Source organism: Chaetodon trifascialis, chromosome 14 (assembly GCF_039877785.1).
Source record: "Chaetodon trifascialis isolate fChaTrf1 chromosome 14, fChaTrf1.hap1, whole genome shotgun sequence".
Taxonomy (NCBI): domain Eukaryota; kingdom Metazoa; phylum Chordata; class Actinopteri; order Chaetodontiformes; family Chaetodontidae; genus Chaetodon; species Chaetodon trifascialis.
Window position 1 is genome coordinate 25,748,447 of NC_092069.1, and position 17,632 is coordinate 25,766,078.

Sequence of the window (17,632 nt, forward strand, 5' to 3'; positions counted from 1 at the left end):
GTGTGTGTGTGTGTGTGTGTGTGTGTGTGTGTGTGTGTGTGTGTGTGTCTGTGTGTATGTGTTTTTTGCTGAGGTTTGGACCAAAGAAAATCAAACCTTTGCTCTCTGATGCTGCTGTTTGACGCCGATGTTCTGACAAAGACGTCCAGCGAGCAGGGACCATTTCAGACTCTCTGCCACAGAAAGTCGTAGCATCAGGTCTCTAAAATGCAGATCGGTTCCTGGCTCACACGCTCACTAGAGGGCTGCAAGCATTGGCATTTGTTTTGATGAGTGAAATCGGTCGAACTTGTGTCTTGTTGCTTCAGCAGCTTGCACATTTAGTGGACTGGGCTCCTGGCTGGTGGACTAATGATCTACGATCAAGTGCCAAGACTGGCCCCAGTGTTGGTCCAAATCTGGGGGCCGACGCTGGGCCAAAGCTGGCTCAAATGGAGCTACCTGGTGTGAATCCTGAGCCCAATCAATTAAATCTTGTCTAATCAAGTAGTCTAATCTAATTTTACAAGAAGACCGAAGGCCAATTCACGGGCGATTAATTTAACGGATTTCAAAAGCTGAAATATTTCGGCTTGACGCCCGAGGCTCCCGTGCTGTTGCCTCAGCACGCTTCTTTCATTCTGATCAGCTGTCTACCTGAGATGATGCCTCGCCTGAGGCTGAGGTAACTGCCATCTGTGAAGCTTTTACAGGTGCTGACAAAGCGAAGGCTGAACGCTGCGCCTCTGCCATGAAACAGCAACAAGATGCTCGGTTTGCAGCAGTGCTGCTCTGCCTCATGTTCAGCTGTTCGCTCTGCTTCCCTCCACTGATGATGCTGATGTTACTTAGTGTACCTGTTCTGCAGCTGGTGGCCTAATAGTAATAACCACAGCCGGCGGCCATGCACGCAGCAGATGTCATCCCTGAATAGGCACCTGGGAACGGGGGAAAGGTGCTAATACAAACCTCAATGTTCTTTCTACAGTATGCTCCCCTGATGAGTCACTATGACCTGAACAAAGTGCCTGGTCACCAATAAATGTGTTGGCAACAATACAGAATGTAGTGCACTCTAAAAATAGCAGACGCAGGAGGAGGTAAAATAGAAAAATTGGTAAATTTTAGTTTGAAGGGGGCATGAATATACGCGTCTCACGCTGCAGATAACACATTTACAATCTAATCTGCTATCGTAAGCTGAGGATGGACATCTTCAGCAGCCCGGGATCTCTCTCCCGCCCAGCTGACGCTGACGTGTCGTGGCGTGCTGAGCCGCCGGAGCAGCCAGAGACGGAGCCGAGAGCAAGTTCTGGTCTGCAGCACGAGCATACTGGGCTGCCAACGCCTGCAGCGGCGAATCTCCCCTCCTCACTAACGGCCCCTCCCTCCCCTGCGCTCACCAGACGGGTGAAGCTGCAGCCCTCTGTGACACAGCAGGCTAACGCCGCATCCTCAGATGAGCCACGCTGGACCGAAACATGCCGTCATGTGCTGGCCGGCCTCACTCTGACTGCAGCTCGTCAGTCGAACCACAGACGGGAAAGTTCAGCCATGTTGATGATGTGATTTTGTTCAATCCAAATTTATGGATCAGCAAATAACAACAAAAGATATTCCATGATACTTTGCATTAAGAGCAGGTCAAGAGCACATTCTTCAATGTGCAGAGATCAAACAACGAGCAGGGAAAACTTCCTTTTAACAGGTAGAAACGTCGAACAGGACCAGGCTCAGGGTGGATGGATTAAACACAGCAGATGTGCTTTAAGATTTGTGCATGATAAAAATCTGTTTAAGGGCAAAGTAAGCTCATTTTCAACAGTTTTATTTAATTTCTAAATGTCTGACAAACACCATAAACGAGTCACTGATCTGACCAGTTTGAACAGGGGGGTTGATGCAGGTGAATTCAACCTGCAGGACGTTTCCAGCCCTCTGTTGCTTCTGTTACTTTGACTGAACCGTGGTCAATGCGGCTGTCAGACCTTTCCAATCGAACATGATTACAGAACTCAGCCTGAAGTTTGTCTTCAAACATCAGCGGCAGGAACTAACTGGCAAAGACGTCAACGCATTGATGTGACAGTATTAGTTCCACTCAAGCACTGATTGCATGTTCAACCCGTGTTATTCACGTGTCGCTGAGCACGTAATGAATGAGCAAAGAAAAGACACGACAGCTCAGGGGGGGCACCTCTCTGCATGCGTGTGCACACGTGTTTACTGTATATGTGCATATACATTAAGAGGGGGGGGGGGGGCGGGGGGATCCTTGTCAAAGGGCGAACACGCCCGCTCAGTGTCACCGTGAGCGACACCCAGGGCGGGAAGCTGACATCAGCCGGGGCGCAGAGGACAGCACCGCCACCCACATCTCCTGTGACTCCTGACAGCATCACGACGTCCTCGAACGCAACCTGACAGCTCGAGACGCAGCCGCATCGCAGGAAACAAGCCTCGACTGGTTCTCTCTCATCCAGGGATGAAATAAAGAGGGTGGGAAAAGACTCACAGCAAGCAAAAAATGTTCAGAGTCAGTGGGAGAGAAAGGACGAAGGAGGAGACAGCAGGAGAGGAGAGGAGAGGAGAGGAGAGGAGAGGAGAGGAGAGGAGAGGAGAGGAGAGGAGAGGAGAGGAAGGAGCGCAGGATGAAGAGCAAGGTACAGGAAGGAGGAGGACAAAGGGGAAGGGGACGAAGGAGGGAAAGGAATAAAAAGGAGGAGAGTGCGAAACTATCAGGAAGGAGGAAGATGAGTGAGAAGAGGAGAGACAAAACAGGGGGGTGGAGAGAAGAATCTGGAGAAATGAAAAGGAAATAAGATGAAGGAGAAAAAAGAGGAAGATGAGGCAAGCTGCTGAGAAGACAAGAAGGAGCTGTTCTTTAGCTAGATGCTATCACCAGCATGCTAACATGCTCACAATGACAATGCTAACCATCTGAGGTTAACAGGTGCATGTTTACCGCGTTACATTAGCGTGTTAGCATTCTAACATTTGCTAATTAGCGCTAAACAGGAAGTAGAGCTGAGGCTGATGGGAAAGTCATCAGTTTTGTGCTATTTTGTCATAAACCAAAGCATTAGAGAGGACAGAAGACGATGAGCGAGGGGAAGACGAGAAGCAGGAAGAACACACAAGAGGAGGAGGAGAATGACAACATGAGCGTGGAGGACGATGAGAGGAAGAACAAGAGGAGGAACAAGAAGTTGAGGGAGGAGGATGAAGAAACGTAATTATATGTCCTATCAGAAGCCGGCTGGCATCACATTACACACCGGGGCATCCAGCCATGAGCTTTGCTTCCCACTCACAAACCTTGTCACATGTCGTCCTCGTACCGCCGCCTCTCTCCTGTAACTCTTTGCTGCGCGCTATCTAACAAAACAGAGGCGCCATTAAAATGATCTGCTGTGGCGTCTCGCTACACTAAGCTGCACATCATGTACTCCAAGCACCGGCTTCTCAGATCCATCAAAGGCTTTCAGTGGCACATCACTCTCCACGTGTCTTTTAAATTCTACTGTGAATTATCTAATAATAAAACAGCCGTCCCTAAAAATAATCTTCACAGAAACAGGCTTTGTTGTTCGTGCAAAGACGTTTTCGGGAGGCTTCTGGCAGCCGCGGCACCTGCCTGCCGCAGCCCAACGCTCACCTTTGGTGGTTTCGTCTTCGATGGGCTGCTTGAAGAGGGTGATGTCCTTAAAGGTGCAGAGGAACAGAACCACCTTGTCGTTCTCGTTCCTGATGGGAGCCACTTGCATGTAGAACCACACTGGACTTCCTGCAGAGACATCAAAAAGTCCGAGATTAGCACGGATGTTCAGTTGACAACGGCATAAAAACAGAAAAGCAGCGAATCCTCATCATGAGAACCACTTAAAAACTGGAAAAATGATGCACGATCAGGAATGAGACCAAAAGCACGTGGACGCCCATGTCCCAAAGCACATACATGAGCATCACAGTTAGGTGTCCACAAACTTTTGGTCATGTACTGTATGACCAAGTGGAAAATAGATAAAAGTGCTGGACAACATTACCACAGTGCCAGGAGCGTCTGTAAAAACTACAAATTAAAGCTGAGTGCTGATTCAGTATGACATAATGTTAAGTACACGAGCTTTGTAGAGGTCTGGTCAGATTTAAAAAAAAAAAAGGCTGAAAGGAGGATCCAGGTATGCTTCCACCTGAGCTCTGATGCGGTTAGTTTGTGAATGAGGATTTTATGATAGCAGATGTGTTCACTGTAATATTAAATCCATCCTCTAATCATGAACTGACATGAAAACGATCCACATGAGCAAACTACTGAGTTTATTGAACACCTGCTCATATGTGGGCTGGAGCTGGGTCACAGCTGAAGAGTGCTGTGGGCGTCAGGGTGGGCACCACTGCACCGCCCACCATCACCACCATCACCACCATCACCACCAACACCACCAACACCACCAACACCACTGGAAGGCTGTGGTCTGCGTTCTGAGCTCCACACTGACCAGTCTCAGCCCCTCACCCAGTACACAGTATTCCAGTTATTCAGGCCTATCAGCGCTCCATCTCCCACTCTCTCCCACCAACGCTGAAGAGCTCCTCGCTGAAACCAGTAAAACCAGCACCTCCCACTGCTGCATCTCCATCAGCAGTGAGCCAGTTCAGCTGGTGGAGAGCTTCAAGGACTGTGGAGTCATCCTCGACAATAAACTCAGCTTTGATCATCGCACATAAACGCTGCCGCTGGAGGCTCTCCACCACACTCCACCTCCTGCTGCTCCTGCCTCCTCCTCCACCTCCTGCTGCTCCTGCCTCCTCCTCCACCTCCTGCTGCTCCTGCCTCCTCCTCCACGCTCACACCGGCCAGCAGGAGCAAACTCCTCAGAACCACACACAACGCCTCTAAAACCACTGGCCTCCCAGCCCTCACTGACCGCCATCACAGGCCACAGCACATGACCCCAGCCGCCCCCCAGCTCAGGCCTCACTCTGCCCCCGTCCGGCCGCAGATGCTGATCTCTGATCTGCAAAAAGCACGACACAGTGAGCGCCATGGCGTCCACAGGCTGCAGCAGGAGCTCGTGCTGACTGCGCTGTGCTCCTCGTGGATCTGAATCCATTCATGGAGAAGTCACAGCGATGAGCTGATTCTCTCAGTGGTGCACATCCCAGAAGTCTCAGTAATCTTCATAAGAACGACCCGATCCTTCTTCCGTCCTCGCTGTCCGTGCACACCTTGATTATGTCTCACCTGCTGCTTAAATGACTCAAACAGGATGTGGCTTGAACAGCTTCACTTTCAGGGAACTCGCTGTTCTTTCTGTGCAGACGAACCTCCATCCAGCCGAGGTTTTCCTGACTTTATCGCATCCTCTGGGTCGTTCAGGAGAGCCAAAGTTCAACAAAAGTTGCACACACGTTAATCTCGTACTTTCTGTGGATCCACGCCGTTCGCAGTCATCATCCATCTGATTTAAATCCAGCCTCTGTCAGGCCGCGCTCTCCTGATCTGTCAGCAAATTTGAGCCATTTTGAAATTGATCTTTTCATCTTTTACTGTTTCTCCCTCCCGCCCTCCCTCCTGCTCCTCCACCTCGCATTTTGCTCTGGAGGGTCATCACTCTTGGGAGACAGGAACATTTGGAACTATTTTTGCCTACACACTTTGTCCATTGTGCTTCTTACCAACGCTGCTGATCCAGGATTTATGGCTCCATCACACAGCACAGGACGATCTGCTGCTTCACCCAGGCTGACCGACTCAAGCTACATTTATCCATATTTACATTGAGACTCATTAAATGTCATCATTTAGCCACAGAGGTTTAATCTTCCATCCATCCATCCATCCATCCATCCATCCATCCATCCATCATCCATCCATCCATCCATCCATCCATCCATCCATCAGGCACATAATATTACCACAGTCTTAAATCAGTGTACTTCTAGTTTAACCTTTATACTTCTTTATCTCGACCCTTCTGTGCCACTGTCTTGCTTTTTTTAATACTTGCTGGCTCTAACGACTTAATTTCCCCCATGTAAGATCAATAAAGTCTTATCTTATCTTATCTTATCTTATTCACACTATGATTGATAAAAAAATTACAGAACTTGAACAAGGTGCACAAATTTCTTACCAAAAGAAGTAAAACAAAACATGACGCAGGAAATAAAGCAGATCAGCCAAAATGGCATGAAAATGGAAATTTGCTTATTTAAAATAACACAGAGAGAAGTTAATACAAGAACTGCTCAAACTGCAGATGGAAACAAAGCAGTTGTAATCAAATAACTGATTTTTGGACACTTGCAGGCAGGAAACTGACCACAACACCTTCGTATCATCACCTTTAAAGGTAACATGTTAGCAAACAGATGCTCAGCCACACGTCCAGCAGCTGTGGGACGACATGATCCTCCCAGCGGAGCCATGTTTGTGTCCATCTGATGAATGTAAGACCAGTGTTCACTCCTTTGAGCTCCGCTTTGGTCTCTACCAACCCCTAACTGCTTATTTAGCAGCTAAATGCTCCACTTTCTTCACCAGAGAGTGACGGTCGGCTGCAGCGCTGCAAAACAAAAGACAGATGACACAGGAGACATGATGTCCAGTAACGATGGAAGCCGGCACTCACTGTTCTTTCTGTACAGCAGGATTTCGAAGCAGTTGGACTCATAGTTGTCGAACGTCTGCCTGACTTTGTCGATGGTCTTCTTGTCCGTCAGCTCTCCGTACATAAAGCTAGAAAGGAAGCAGACGACATGAGAAACAGCGGCGATCGATGCCCCCTGACCCCTCAGCCTCTGCCCCCCGCCTTACAGTAAATCACATCTGTTTGAAACGGCATTGTCGATCTGTTATCGTCCCATAAAGCGTCCATTAACTTCAGCGTTTGGTTTTATGGAGCAAACTGACGCAGCAGCAGCATAAATCTCCCTCAGAGTGAAGGATTGTGGATTGGTTTGGGATTGTTGCAGCCTGCATTTCCCGGCATGGTTGTAATTATTCCTTAAAGGGCTGAGGACGTTTTAATCTGTGCTAATATCATTAGAGTGAGTGATTACTTTCTGTCCTGACAGACGCAGCGTTTTCAAGGACTCATACACACAGAAAGGTGCAAACACACAGCGAAACATATCCAGCAGTTTAGCACAAAACACAGGTTTTCTCCTCGTAGATCACAGGAAAAAAAGGGCTTTCAGGGTATTTTCTTGTGTTTTATCACCAAAGAGCATCTGTGAACTCTTGTTGTTGCTATCAGTAATCCTCCTGCTCCTCTAAGCAGCCTCATGTGTTTGCAGCTGGCACGGCGGTTTTAAAAATGGCGGCTCATCGACGGCACATCAACTCAGCTGAACCAGTTTAAACTGAGAGTCTGAGGAAACAGTGGTTATAATCTTGAACTTTTGGTTGTGGATGACTCGTTAAACGTCTGGCTGGTCTCAGCAAACACAACAGCAAAGATCACCGGCGCTCTTCCTGGAGGCGTGACGTCCACTCAGAGCGCGTTAATCAGAATCCCGGCTGATTGACAGGAGGACGCTCAGAGCGGACATGAAGCGCCGAGTGCTTTAAATAAACAAACAAAACAACTATCATCTGAAGGTGGACACTTTAAAATGAGAAGGAATCACTGCCGGCTTCAACAGTGGACTGTTTTAAGCACTGATGCAGCTCAGAATCAGAGAAGAAGAACGCTGACGCTGTGTTTAAGAGCCTTCGCATCAACCTCGTTGAGCAGCAGATTGATTCACAGCAGCAGAGACAGAGAGCGAAAACAATCAGCTGACGTGTTCATGGGCTGGGAGAGGAGCTCGTTAACAGGTCCCAGTGAAACAACTGGACGGCAGCTGAGAGGTGGAGCCCCAGAGAGCCGATAAAATCAGAACGATAATTGCTTCCTGCCTGAACTCGCACTTTAAGTTTAATTCCACATCTAAACTTCAAACTTATTGACAGCACTCGGGACGGAAATCTGGACACTTTGGGAGACGATGACAAAGTCAGAGGGGCTCGGCTTTAACTGCTGTGCAGAAGACGTGTGAGAGTTATCTCGATTCATACTGAGAAGGTCCAGACTGAACTCTTTCTAATGTCACCTACAGAGACCCAACAGTCCCACCGTGAGGCAGATAAAACTCTGACTAACCAGCAGAAGCCTCGAGCAGAGCCGGCTGTGGGCGGGGGGCCGTCTGCCTCCACCACATTAGAATAAAACCAAACTGGGAGCACTGGTTAACAGCATGCCTTTGCTGATCTGACCTGTTGGTACATCTGCACCAACGTCCCAAAGCCACAACCTTGAACTGCAGTAAAAGATCAAAAATGACTCTCTCATAATGGCTCCATTAACGAGCCGCCATCTTCCATCACTTTAGCAGCCGGCTGGACGTTTAAGCTCTTCTGTCCTCTCAGTGTCACATCTGAGTGGACAGTTGGTCTCGGCGTCCCCCCTCGGCGCTCTTATTCTCTCTCAGCTCGCCTTTTTAGCCGCCGGCTAGCCGAGGCCAACGCCCCCGGTTTGATCTGTGAGGCGCCTGAGGACAGGAGTCATCCTCTGGAGTCAAGTTTTTAAAGGTCTTGACTGACAGGCGAGCGGGACACGTCCTCCAGCTGGACCGGGCTGAGCTCCCCTGGCAGCTCTAAATTGGATTCATTTCAGGGTCTCGCTGAGCGGCGCGCCGTCTCTTCCTCCCTCCCTCCCCTGTCTTTAGAGCCAGTGGAAATGCCAGATGCTGATGTTTTGTTGGCAGCGCCGCTCTGCTGAGCTCCACACTTTGGTCGCGTGACACCAGAGCAGCTCTCACGTTGTAAACTAAGTCAGCATCATGTAAACAGCTGAGCAGAGCGGCGCTGTGGCGTTTCAAGGATCTCTGCTGAGGGACGGAAGCAGGAAGGGACAAAAAATGTCACTTTTGAATCTTCTCTCCCTTTCACCGGCCTTAAATAACGGATGGAAGTGAAAAACGACAGAGATTTCTGCAGCGCTTTGAAAAGGACATGGTTTGAGTTTTAAAACAGCGACTCGTGGCTGCTCTGGCGTGGCTTTAACTCACAGAGGAGCTGCTGTTAAAAATATGCTGCAGCTCCACTTAAAGTCCAGCATAAACCCGAGGCTGAATAACACAAACTGACCGCCTACTATGGACTCGACAGGCCGCTGAGTGCAGATGTAAAGGGATCATACAGATGATATTTAGTCACGCTGTGGGTGCGATTACGATAAAGCAACAACACTGGAGAGTCATTAACACTCTATTAACTCCGCTTTAAACTCACATTTAACAACAATAACTGTGCACATTTACATTGTTTAAATGTTCAGTAATTATGCAAAACATAAGCAGCGAAATGTGACTTTTACCTGCATGTGCTGCTCTTCTGCATGACCTCAGCCCTGTGGAAGCCAGACAGCTTGCAGAATCCGTCATTGCTGTAAACTACAGGCCACTCCACGATCTGGGCGTTTCCCAGGAGGAAGCTGGTCTCTGACGGGGGGACAGGACAGAGAGGACATCAGGCCCGGTAACGTCGCAAACAGGAAAACAGATAAAAACCTGAACTGTACGAAGACACGTTAAAGCGTCCTGGTCAGCTTTAGTTTTACTCTTCGATGACTCAAAACATCAATGAATGCCAGAAAAACAAGACAAAACATTTTGGGCCTGACATTTAACTGATGTTCAACTGTCAGCATTTCTTTGAATGTTGTTTTAGTCAAACTCTAAAATAAAATCAGCCCGTTAATCTCCACTTCATGACTGGACAAACTGCAGGTCGAGGTGGTTTAACATTGATCTATGTCCATTAATTTTGTCCTATAATGCATTTTGAACCAACATTCAACTTTGATTTAACTCATTAAACTCACTTTATTAATCCCAGATTTAACCAAAACACATTTAAACCTGGTTTTATCATTTTTAGTTAAACAATAATTAGCCTAATCCCAGTTTAATTAATCTACACTCCACTGTCGTACCAACGAGAATCGCTTCAAACCAGCTCAGAAATCAAAGAAAAGATGAAGAAAAGTCTATTTCATTGTTGATAAAAAGGTCTTATTCAAGCAAACCACCAAAAACTGCCCAAACAATCACACATATGTACAAAACAGGCCTCACAGGGCAGCTAACATGCTAACAAACACTGCTCAACAAGCTAGCAAACAAAGTAACCTTATACTACAGTCACTAGTGTTTAGCTAGCTAGCTAGCTAGCTTAAACCACCAAAGCTAATGCGACCACAAACTAAAACAAGCAAAAATGAATCTAAACAAACACACAGATTACACAATTAATACACACAAACACAGCTAGTTCATATTTGTGCTAGCTAAGCTAACAAATGTCATCACAATCAAACAGTAGCATTAGCCAACAGTACAAATGTTAGCTAGCTAGCTTAGCCTAGCTAAAACAAACAAGCTACCTGTGCTTCAACACCAGCAGCCACCTTCTTCCTCAGAGCAGTGTCAGCCATGTTTGTTTCAACCTGTTTAAAGCTCCACCTGCTCCTCCCTAAGCCCCGCCCCTCTTCTTGCTCTAGTGTGATATGTTTGAGGCCCCCAGAAAAGCTGGGAAATTTGACTTTACACTGTTTGCTTTGAGGATCTACTACTTCAAAAGTCATTCACATGTGCCAGAAAAGTGAGTATCAAGGTAACCCGACTTTACTCTGTTTAAAATCATATTCACATTTTCCTTCTATTTATTTATTTACTCTGTATTTGATATTGTAATTTAATATTTCCACATTACCACACGGACCTGATCCTTAACCAATTGCACTAATTAGCCATAATAATGAATTCACGCAGTAAAACAGCGCGGAAGCTCCGGGAGAAGGGCTCGTTTGTTTAACGATGACAGGGATAGTCAGCATCTCCCTATTAGCAATGATGAACACCCCCCCCCACCCCCCCCACCCCCCCAGTGCTCAGCTATGAAATCTATCAGATGTGAGAGTGAAAATAATTTCCCAGTGTGTCAATCCCCCTGACAGACCTGAACAAGCTGCAGGAGCTGCATCCACGGGAAAAAGCAGCAGTGAAACATCTGCAGAGGACAAACTCTGCGTTCCTCTCTGCCTTTCATAACCACACAGAAATTAATTATTAATGTTCTATATTCTGCATGCTGAAGGCTTTGCTCACCAGGGAGAACAATGAAAGAGGTTTGGACTGTTTAACAATTAACTACAAACCACTTACATACATCATGCTGTCAACCATTCCTCATCGCATATCATGTTTTTAAATGGATGGAAATCGGCTCACAGAGGATTTTCATTTGCTTCCATCACAGTGAACCCTTGGTCATCTTTATATTGCTTTATAAATGTTATCTGGATTATCCTAAAATTACTATTCGGAGGTAAAACTGAACGTGAACAGGATGAAAACGTTTCAGCTGATGGATGTTTACAACAAGCATTTCAGGAGGTAATTTTAGTCGACCATCTGTTTGAGTTTCTTCTTGACTGCTCGGGTCAAAGCAAAGATTTTAGAAACACTAGCATCACATTCTCATCTGACAATATAAGCAGCAGCCTGTCTTCACCAGGAAAGCAACCAACCACGATTTGCAACACTCAAACGTTCACCTGTTGACAGTCAGCTGCTTTACAGTGAAACCCCAGAAGACTTCAGACGTCCTGAAATTCACCACCGAGGAGACCCAAAGAGAAACCACACACAAACACGGTGGCTTCAACTACTTTTCTCTCCAATCGTGGGTGACAGAGTTTCCCACAAGCACTGAACACACCAACAAAGAAGAGTTTCAAAGCAGTTCGTACAGCAGCTGCAGCATCACATTACAAGGTATTTTTTAAAGCAATCAGCAATCAGTGGCTCCTCGAAAGGTCAGAAAACTATCACCTGCGTTAAGAGATGGTCAGCAGTATCTGCAAAGTATCTGCAATTTGTAATTAATGATCTAAAACTGCAGGTAATGTCCCTCAGAAGCTGCCAGATCTGCTGCAGCATGAACTGTGTAGCACCAGCCTCCTCCTTTCTGAAAGCAGCTGACTAGTCAAAGATTGAATGTTGGGATGAAAAGATGCTGGAACAGCTCTTTAAATTTGTGCACGCTCCAAAACATCACAAGCTTTCAGTGTGTCCCACAGTTTATATTTACAGCGGGGAGGGAAACCCTGAGAAACAGCTTTTAAACTATGAAAATACACTCAAATCCTGCAGTGAAACGCAGTCGGATGATTGTCGAAGCAGCTCGTTCAGCCAGGTTTCACTGCAGGTTTCACAGGCTGCTGAGTTACAACCAGCCAGCACTCGACGGACTTCAATGGGCTGATGATAGAAAAAAATAGTAAATGTAATAAAACTGTTCTAGCTGAAGTCAGGGAAAGCCAGCAGTGGACACCAGACTGACTGTTAATAAAACAACAAGCTGCTTCTGAGTGTCAGTCAAACTCCTTCCAGTGATCATGTGACCACACAAAGACTGAGGAAGACTCTCATGGCATTTAACATGAAGCCAGTGTGTTCTCAGCTTGTCCAGTGACCTTTAATTTAATGTTAATGATCTGCAGGAGGTGTAACAGGAGGCGACATGACGGCACTGAGGAGCTACAGAGGGAGAGCAATTTAAGCCTGAAACCACCTGGATTATTTTCAAAGAAGGAGTTTTTAATGTCGCCACGCATTCACACGTTTCTGACTTTTCTCATCATCAGTTTACAGCGAGCAGGGCCTGAAAGTGCTTCCAGTGATGAAGAGCGTGGAGAAAAATGAGAGAAAACTACAAACGACCTGCTGATTGTGCTCCAGTGATGAAATCTTGTTTGAAAACTCAACATAAAATGAGCGTAATCTCCATTACTACAAGATAAACTACAGTCCAGGCAAAGAAAACCTGATTATTGGCTAGAAAATCCCAGTAATTAGTGCTGACAGCAGAGTCTTCAGGCACAACAGCAGCCAGTTACTGAAGGATGGAAAATTCTGATAATCAGTTCACTGTTTCTGAAGTTTTCAAGCAGACACGGCAAACATCAGCTGGGTGTGGCCTCTCGTCGTGGCGAGAACGTTTGGACCGTTTGTCAGACAAAGCGAGCGATTTTAAAACGTGGATATGAATGATTGATTATCGATTGAGACGATACTCTGCAGCACACGTTACTCGAGTGATTCTTCAGCACAGAAAGCAAACTGCGGTCTCTTCACACTTCTTGTTTGAAGGCTGAAACCTTCCGGCCGCGGCTTCCTGTTTGACCTTTGAATCAAAGAGCTGACTGAGACATAATGCAGCACAAAAACAGATTCATCTCCACCTTTTCTGCTCTGCTCTTTCATCACAATCAATTACTTAGCCGGACCCGAGTTCGACCGGCGGGGCCGCCTGAGGGCCGCCTGAAGGAGAGAAGCTTGTGGAGCAGCAGGCAGAGCGCCGGACGCTCAGACGCTCTCTGGAAATCCACAGATGAGATTATTTCAGACTGAACTGCTGTGATTCAGTTGTCAGGGACGCTCTGCAACAGAGACCTTTTAATTTTAGATCTAATTTACAGTTAAGATGAAGGAGCCGAGTGAAACAAAGGAGAAGACACGACCTCCTGCAGCTCTGTCAGCCTCAGACATCAGAAAAACTGAGGTGGTGAGTCCCTTTAACCCCCCAGCTGTCCTCAGGAGACACTGACCACAGGCTGAGTACAAGTACTCAAGTACTGCACTTCAGAACTGAATCTGAGACACTAGTACTTTAGCTGAGTATTTCATTTTCATGCAGCTTTTTACTTCTACTCCACCACACCTCAGAGGGAAATACTGTACTTTTTACTACTTTTATCTCTAAATTAAAGTACCCAACAGTTTGTACAAGTACAGCTGAAACAATGAGTCCATCAATCAACTAGAGAATTGAGAGGAAATGATTGATCATCTGTTGTTTTCATGGTTTCACTCATCTCTGCTGTGGAATCATCTGATGTTTGATCTTCTCAGATGTCTGATTGGCTGCGTTTCCTCTCAATGATCTCAATGATCTGAATGTGTCTAATAATAATATATAATATTAATAATGTGTAATCATGTGGAGCTTTGGACCAAACAAACATGGTGAAGGCGTCACTTTGGGTCATTGTGACCACATTTCTCACTGTTTTCACAAAGTTTCCAAAGCAAACGATCAATCAATCAATCGATGGAGGAAATGATCAGCTGATTGATCCAGAATGAAAAGAATCATTAGTTTCAGTTAAAATGAGCAACTCCAACAGGAACGTCCTGCTGAGACAAGAATGAGAAGACACAATGATCTACAGAGACCAGAGACAAGAGGACAACAGACACAGGAGACACTTTACTACATGATGAGTACTTTAAGTACATCTTCCTGATTAAACTTACACACTTTGACTGCAGTCTAAATGCAGGACTTTCACTGGTATCTGACAGTGTAGTATTAGTACTTTAACTGAGTAATCTGAATACTCCCCCCCCCCCCCCCCCCCGCTTACACTGCTCCTGTGCTACATGCAGCTGAGCCCTGTGTTAGTACCTGTGACGCGCTGTGGGCAGGTTGACTGGCAGCGTTATGGTCAGTGATGGATCGCTGGGGTTTCATTAGTGTAATTAAACGTCTTCAATGCCCCCCCCCCCCCCCCCCCCCCCCGGCAGCACTTGAACCGACGGCTCAGACTGGAGGGACGGACGTATTTCAAGCCGTCCTCATGAATAAACAACACAACAGGTTGTTATCCATAATGTGACTGTTGGAGAGCATCAGCACTGCGTTTACTGACAGCACTTTGTCTCTGAGTCATGTGTTCATCTCCTTCATCCTTCATGTGTTCACAAAGTGCTGAACTCGCTCCGTCCTTTATGAGCGACTGAGCCTTTCATACCCAATCATCGTCCTCTCACCTGTCACCAATCAGCCTGTTTACCTGAGGAACGATCCAAACAGGTGTTTCTGGAGCGTTCCACATCTTTCCCAAAAATCAATGAAGCTGATGAGGAAGAACGTGAAATATGTCGACTCTGAGCTGTTTTCAGGTCAGTTTAGTAAACTGGTGAAGGACGGCCTTCAGTCTTTAGACATGTTTGATTATTGATGTTTTGAATACTTGATCAGCGATGAGCTGAATTATCTTATTACAGCATTAAATTAGAAACCGGCTGTGCTGCTAATACAGACAGAGAGCGTCTGATGATTTCACTGTTCGCAGGGTAAAAGCTCGTTTTCAGGCCTTTAAAGAAAGAAAATCACTTTAGATTTTAATTTCATTTGGCAGAATTTCATTTTGTTTCTGCAAATATACGTCTAATATATATTCTTATTGATTTATTTACTGCTGCACTAAAATATTTTGGACTAATATAATAAAGAAGTTTCACTGTTGATGATCTGAATTGATGTTATATTTTACATGTTTCTAACCTGGTTTTGATTTTTGGGAAGTTTCACATCCACTGTCTCTCATATAATCCAAAACCCCAAACACTATTTCTTTTTTCCTCTCTCATATTTGTTCTGATATCCTGTTCTTCTTTTCATTCCATGTTGCCTTACAGCTGAAAGTAATTAAACGTTTAAAAAATCTGAATCCCTTTGAGGCAAAGTGTGATTCTGGTCCTCAGAGAGCAAACTGGCTTCATTTGATCCATCTTTCAGGTTTCAGGTTGGCAGCATCTGATCTGAGGCTCTCAACAGTCTCGGCTCTCCTCTCATCAGTAAAGTTAATTGCTTGTGTGACTTCTGAAGCAGAAATACAAAAAACCCAAAACACCAACCAACTCCAACCAGCGGCTCTCCAATTAGCGCTGAAAGCCCTCAGGAGAGGCGCACAGCAGCCCCGCGGCTGCCCGGAGGCGCACACACACACACACACACACACACACACACACACACACACACACACACACACACACACACACACACACACATATTCTGGAACAGTCTTCCTGACCTTATCTCCAGCACGCACCCACCCCGCCACCCCACCCACAGCCCGGCCTCCATTCCGGCCAATGACTCCTCTGACTTCACTGCGAAGACGGAGGAAAGCAATCAGTCTGATCAGAGAGGAGAGCGCGCGGCGGAATTTCTCCGGCGCGTGCCAAAGGCCGAGCAGCGACGCAGCTGAGGGACGCCGAACACATTCAGATGATGAATAACTGAGCAGCTGCTTCTGGTTTAACCCGCAGATCGCTCATGTGACTTCAGAATGAGGCACTTTGTTCAGGATTACATAAGGACAGAGAACAAACTACAGCAGGTTACTCATCCGCCTCAAATAAATAACCAATCATCATCATCATCATCATCATCACCAAAATCAGGTGTTAATCACCAAAAATAAACTTTTAATCTTCTGTTAAAAACGCAGTAACTGGCTGTTTGCTCATGTCGGTCTCTCAGACTGATCTGAGATCATCTGGAGAGATAATCTCCATCATTTCATGTGGAGAAGTCAAACGCAGGCTCGTGGAGTGGCGAATAAATCGGTGCGTAAATTGACTCCCAGCGAGCATCTTGAGACAAACAAACCGATTTGAGCAAAAATTCAACATTATTTTCCTCAAAACTGCAACGCACGTTTCTCCCAGAGAAAATGGTCCCTCATACGTTTAATTTATCAGTTTAATCTTACTTATGATGATGTATTACAACATAAACACCCACGGAGCCTGAGAGCGGGCTGAACTCCATCACTGCGAGATAAATGCCGGTACACAGAGAGCTCGTGTGGGTCTCTCCTCCGCCGAACCTCCGGGGTCGCACTGATATGAAAGCACACTGTATTCCAGCAGAGTCCGGGTCCGAGCCGCCTGGTGACGGCAAACCAAACAAGCCTCGCTCCGACGCGCGGACTCACCGCTTGAACGCCGGACGATGTTCTCCAGAAAAGTGTTCTGCGGTGCCACAAGCCCTCTCTTTCCCCCGGGCATCCTGCTGCGGGCGGGCAGAGCTGCTGTCGGTCAGGGTCTGCGGCGGTGTGTCTGCTGCTCGGAGGTCGGTACTGACGCTGGCTCTCAGTCGGACCGATGGAGAAGCTCATTGTAACCGTGCGCTCTGGCTGCTCGGGGCGCACTGAGCCACAGCGGCGGCGCTGCATCGCGCTGCCGGACCGGAGCGCCAGGACGCATGCGTGTCTGCTGCTGTGGACTCAGTCCCAAAATAACGATGAAGGCCTGCTGTAAAATCAACACAATAAGAATAAAAGGTAGTTAAAAGATCCTGAAGGGAGAAATCCATCATAAACTCAAAGACAGAAATAAAGATTGGAGGATTAAAGTGGCACATTGCGCAGTGCTTACCGAACCTTCACGTTTCATAAAACTATGCTCACGTGCTCATATGTTTATTGAGAGTCAAACCAAGAATCTCCCAAAGGCAGTAAGGTCTAACCAAACACTCATCCTGTGTCACTGCCCGCCTCAGCAAGCAAACTCTCTGTGGAGAGAAGACTAAACGTGGAAGACTGACTTCCTCATTTTACTTCAGCTGAACTTCAGAATGCATTTTTACACAAAACAAACATTGTGTAAACTGAAATCATTTTAGGAAGAAGTCCCTTTGCCTCCAGTGTGGACAGAATGATGACAGCAGCCAACAAGCTGCAGGTGTCCACACGGACATGTGACTCACGTGAACCTAAATGAAGGACTGGTTCTGCATGTGTGT

The 17,632-nt window shown here is 46.5% G+C and overlaps 1 protein-coding gene across 1 annotated transcript in view; it reads right to left on the bottom strand.

The window, feature by feature from the left end:
* Positions 1–17,017, bottom strand: part of kcnh5b (potassium voltage-gated channel, subfamily H (eag-related), member 5b) — a 114,257-nt gene extending 97,240 nt beyond the window's left edge. Inside the window, exons 1-4 of the mRNA XM_070979047.1 lie at positions 16,824–17,017; positions 9,348–9,471; positions 6,618–6,724; positions 3,638–3,766 (exon numbers count right to left, since the gene is read on the bottom strand). Coding sequence (XP_070835148.1) covers positions 3,638–3,766; positions 6,618–6,724; positions 9,348–9,471; positions 16,824–16,896 — 433 coding nt within the window. The 5' untranslated portion in view covers positions 16,897–17,017. The remainder of the gene's footprint in view (positions 1–3,637; positions 3,767–6,617; positions 6,725–9,347; positions 9,472–16,823) is intronic.
* Positions 17,018–17,632: the final 615 nt, after the last annotated feature.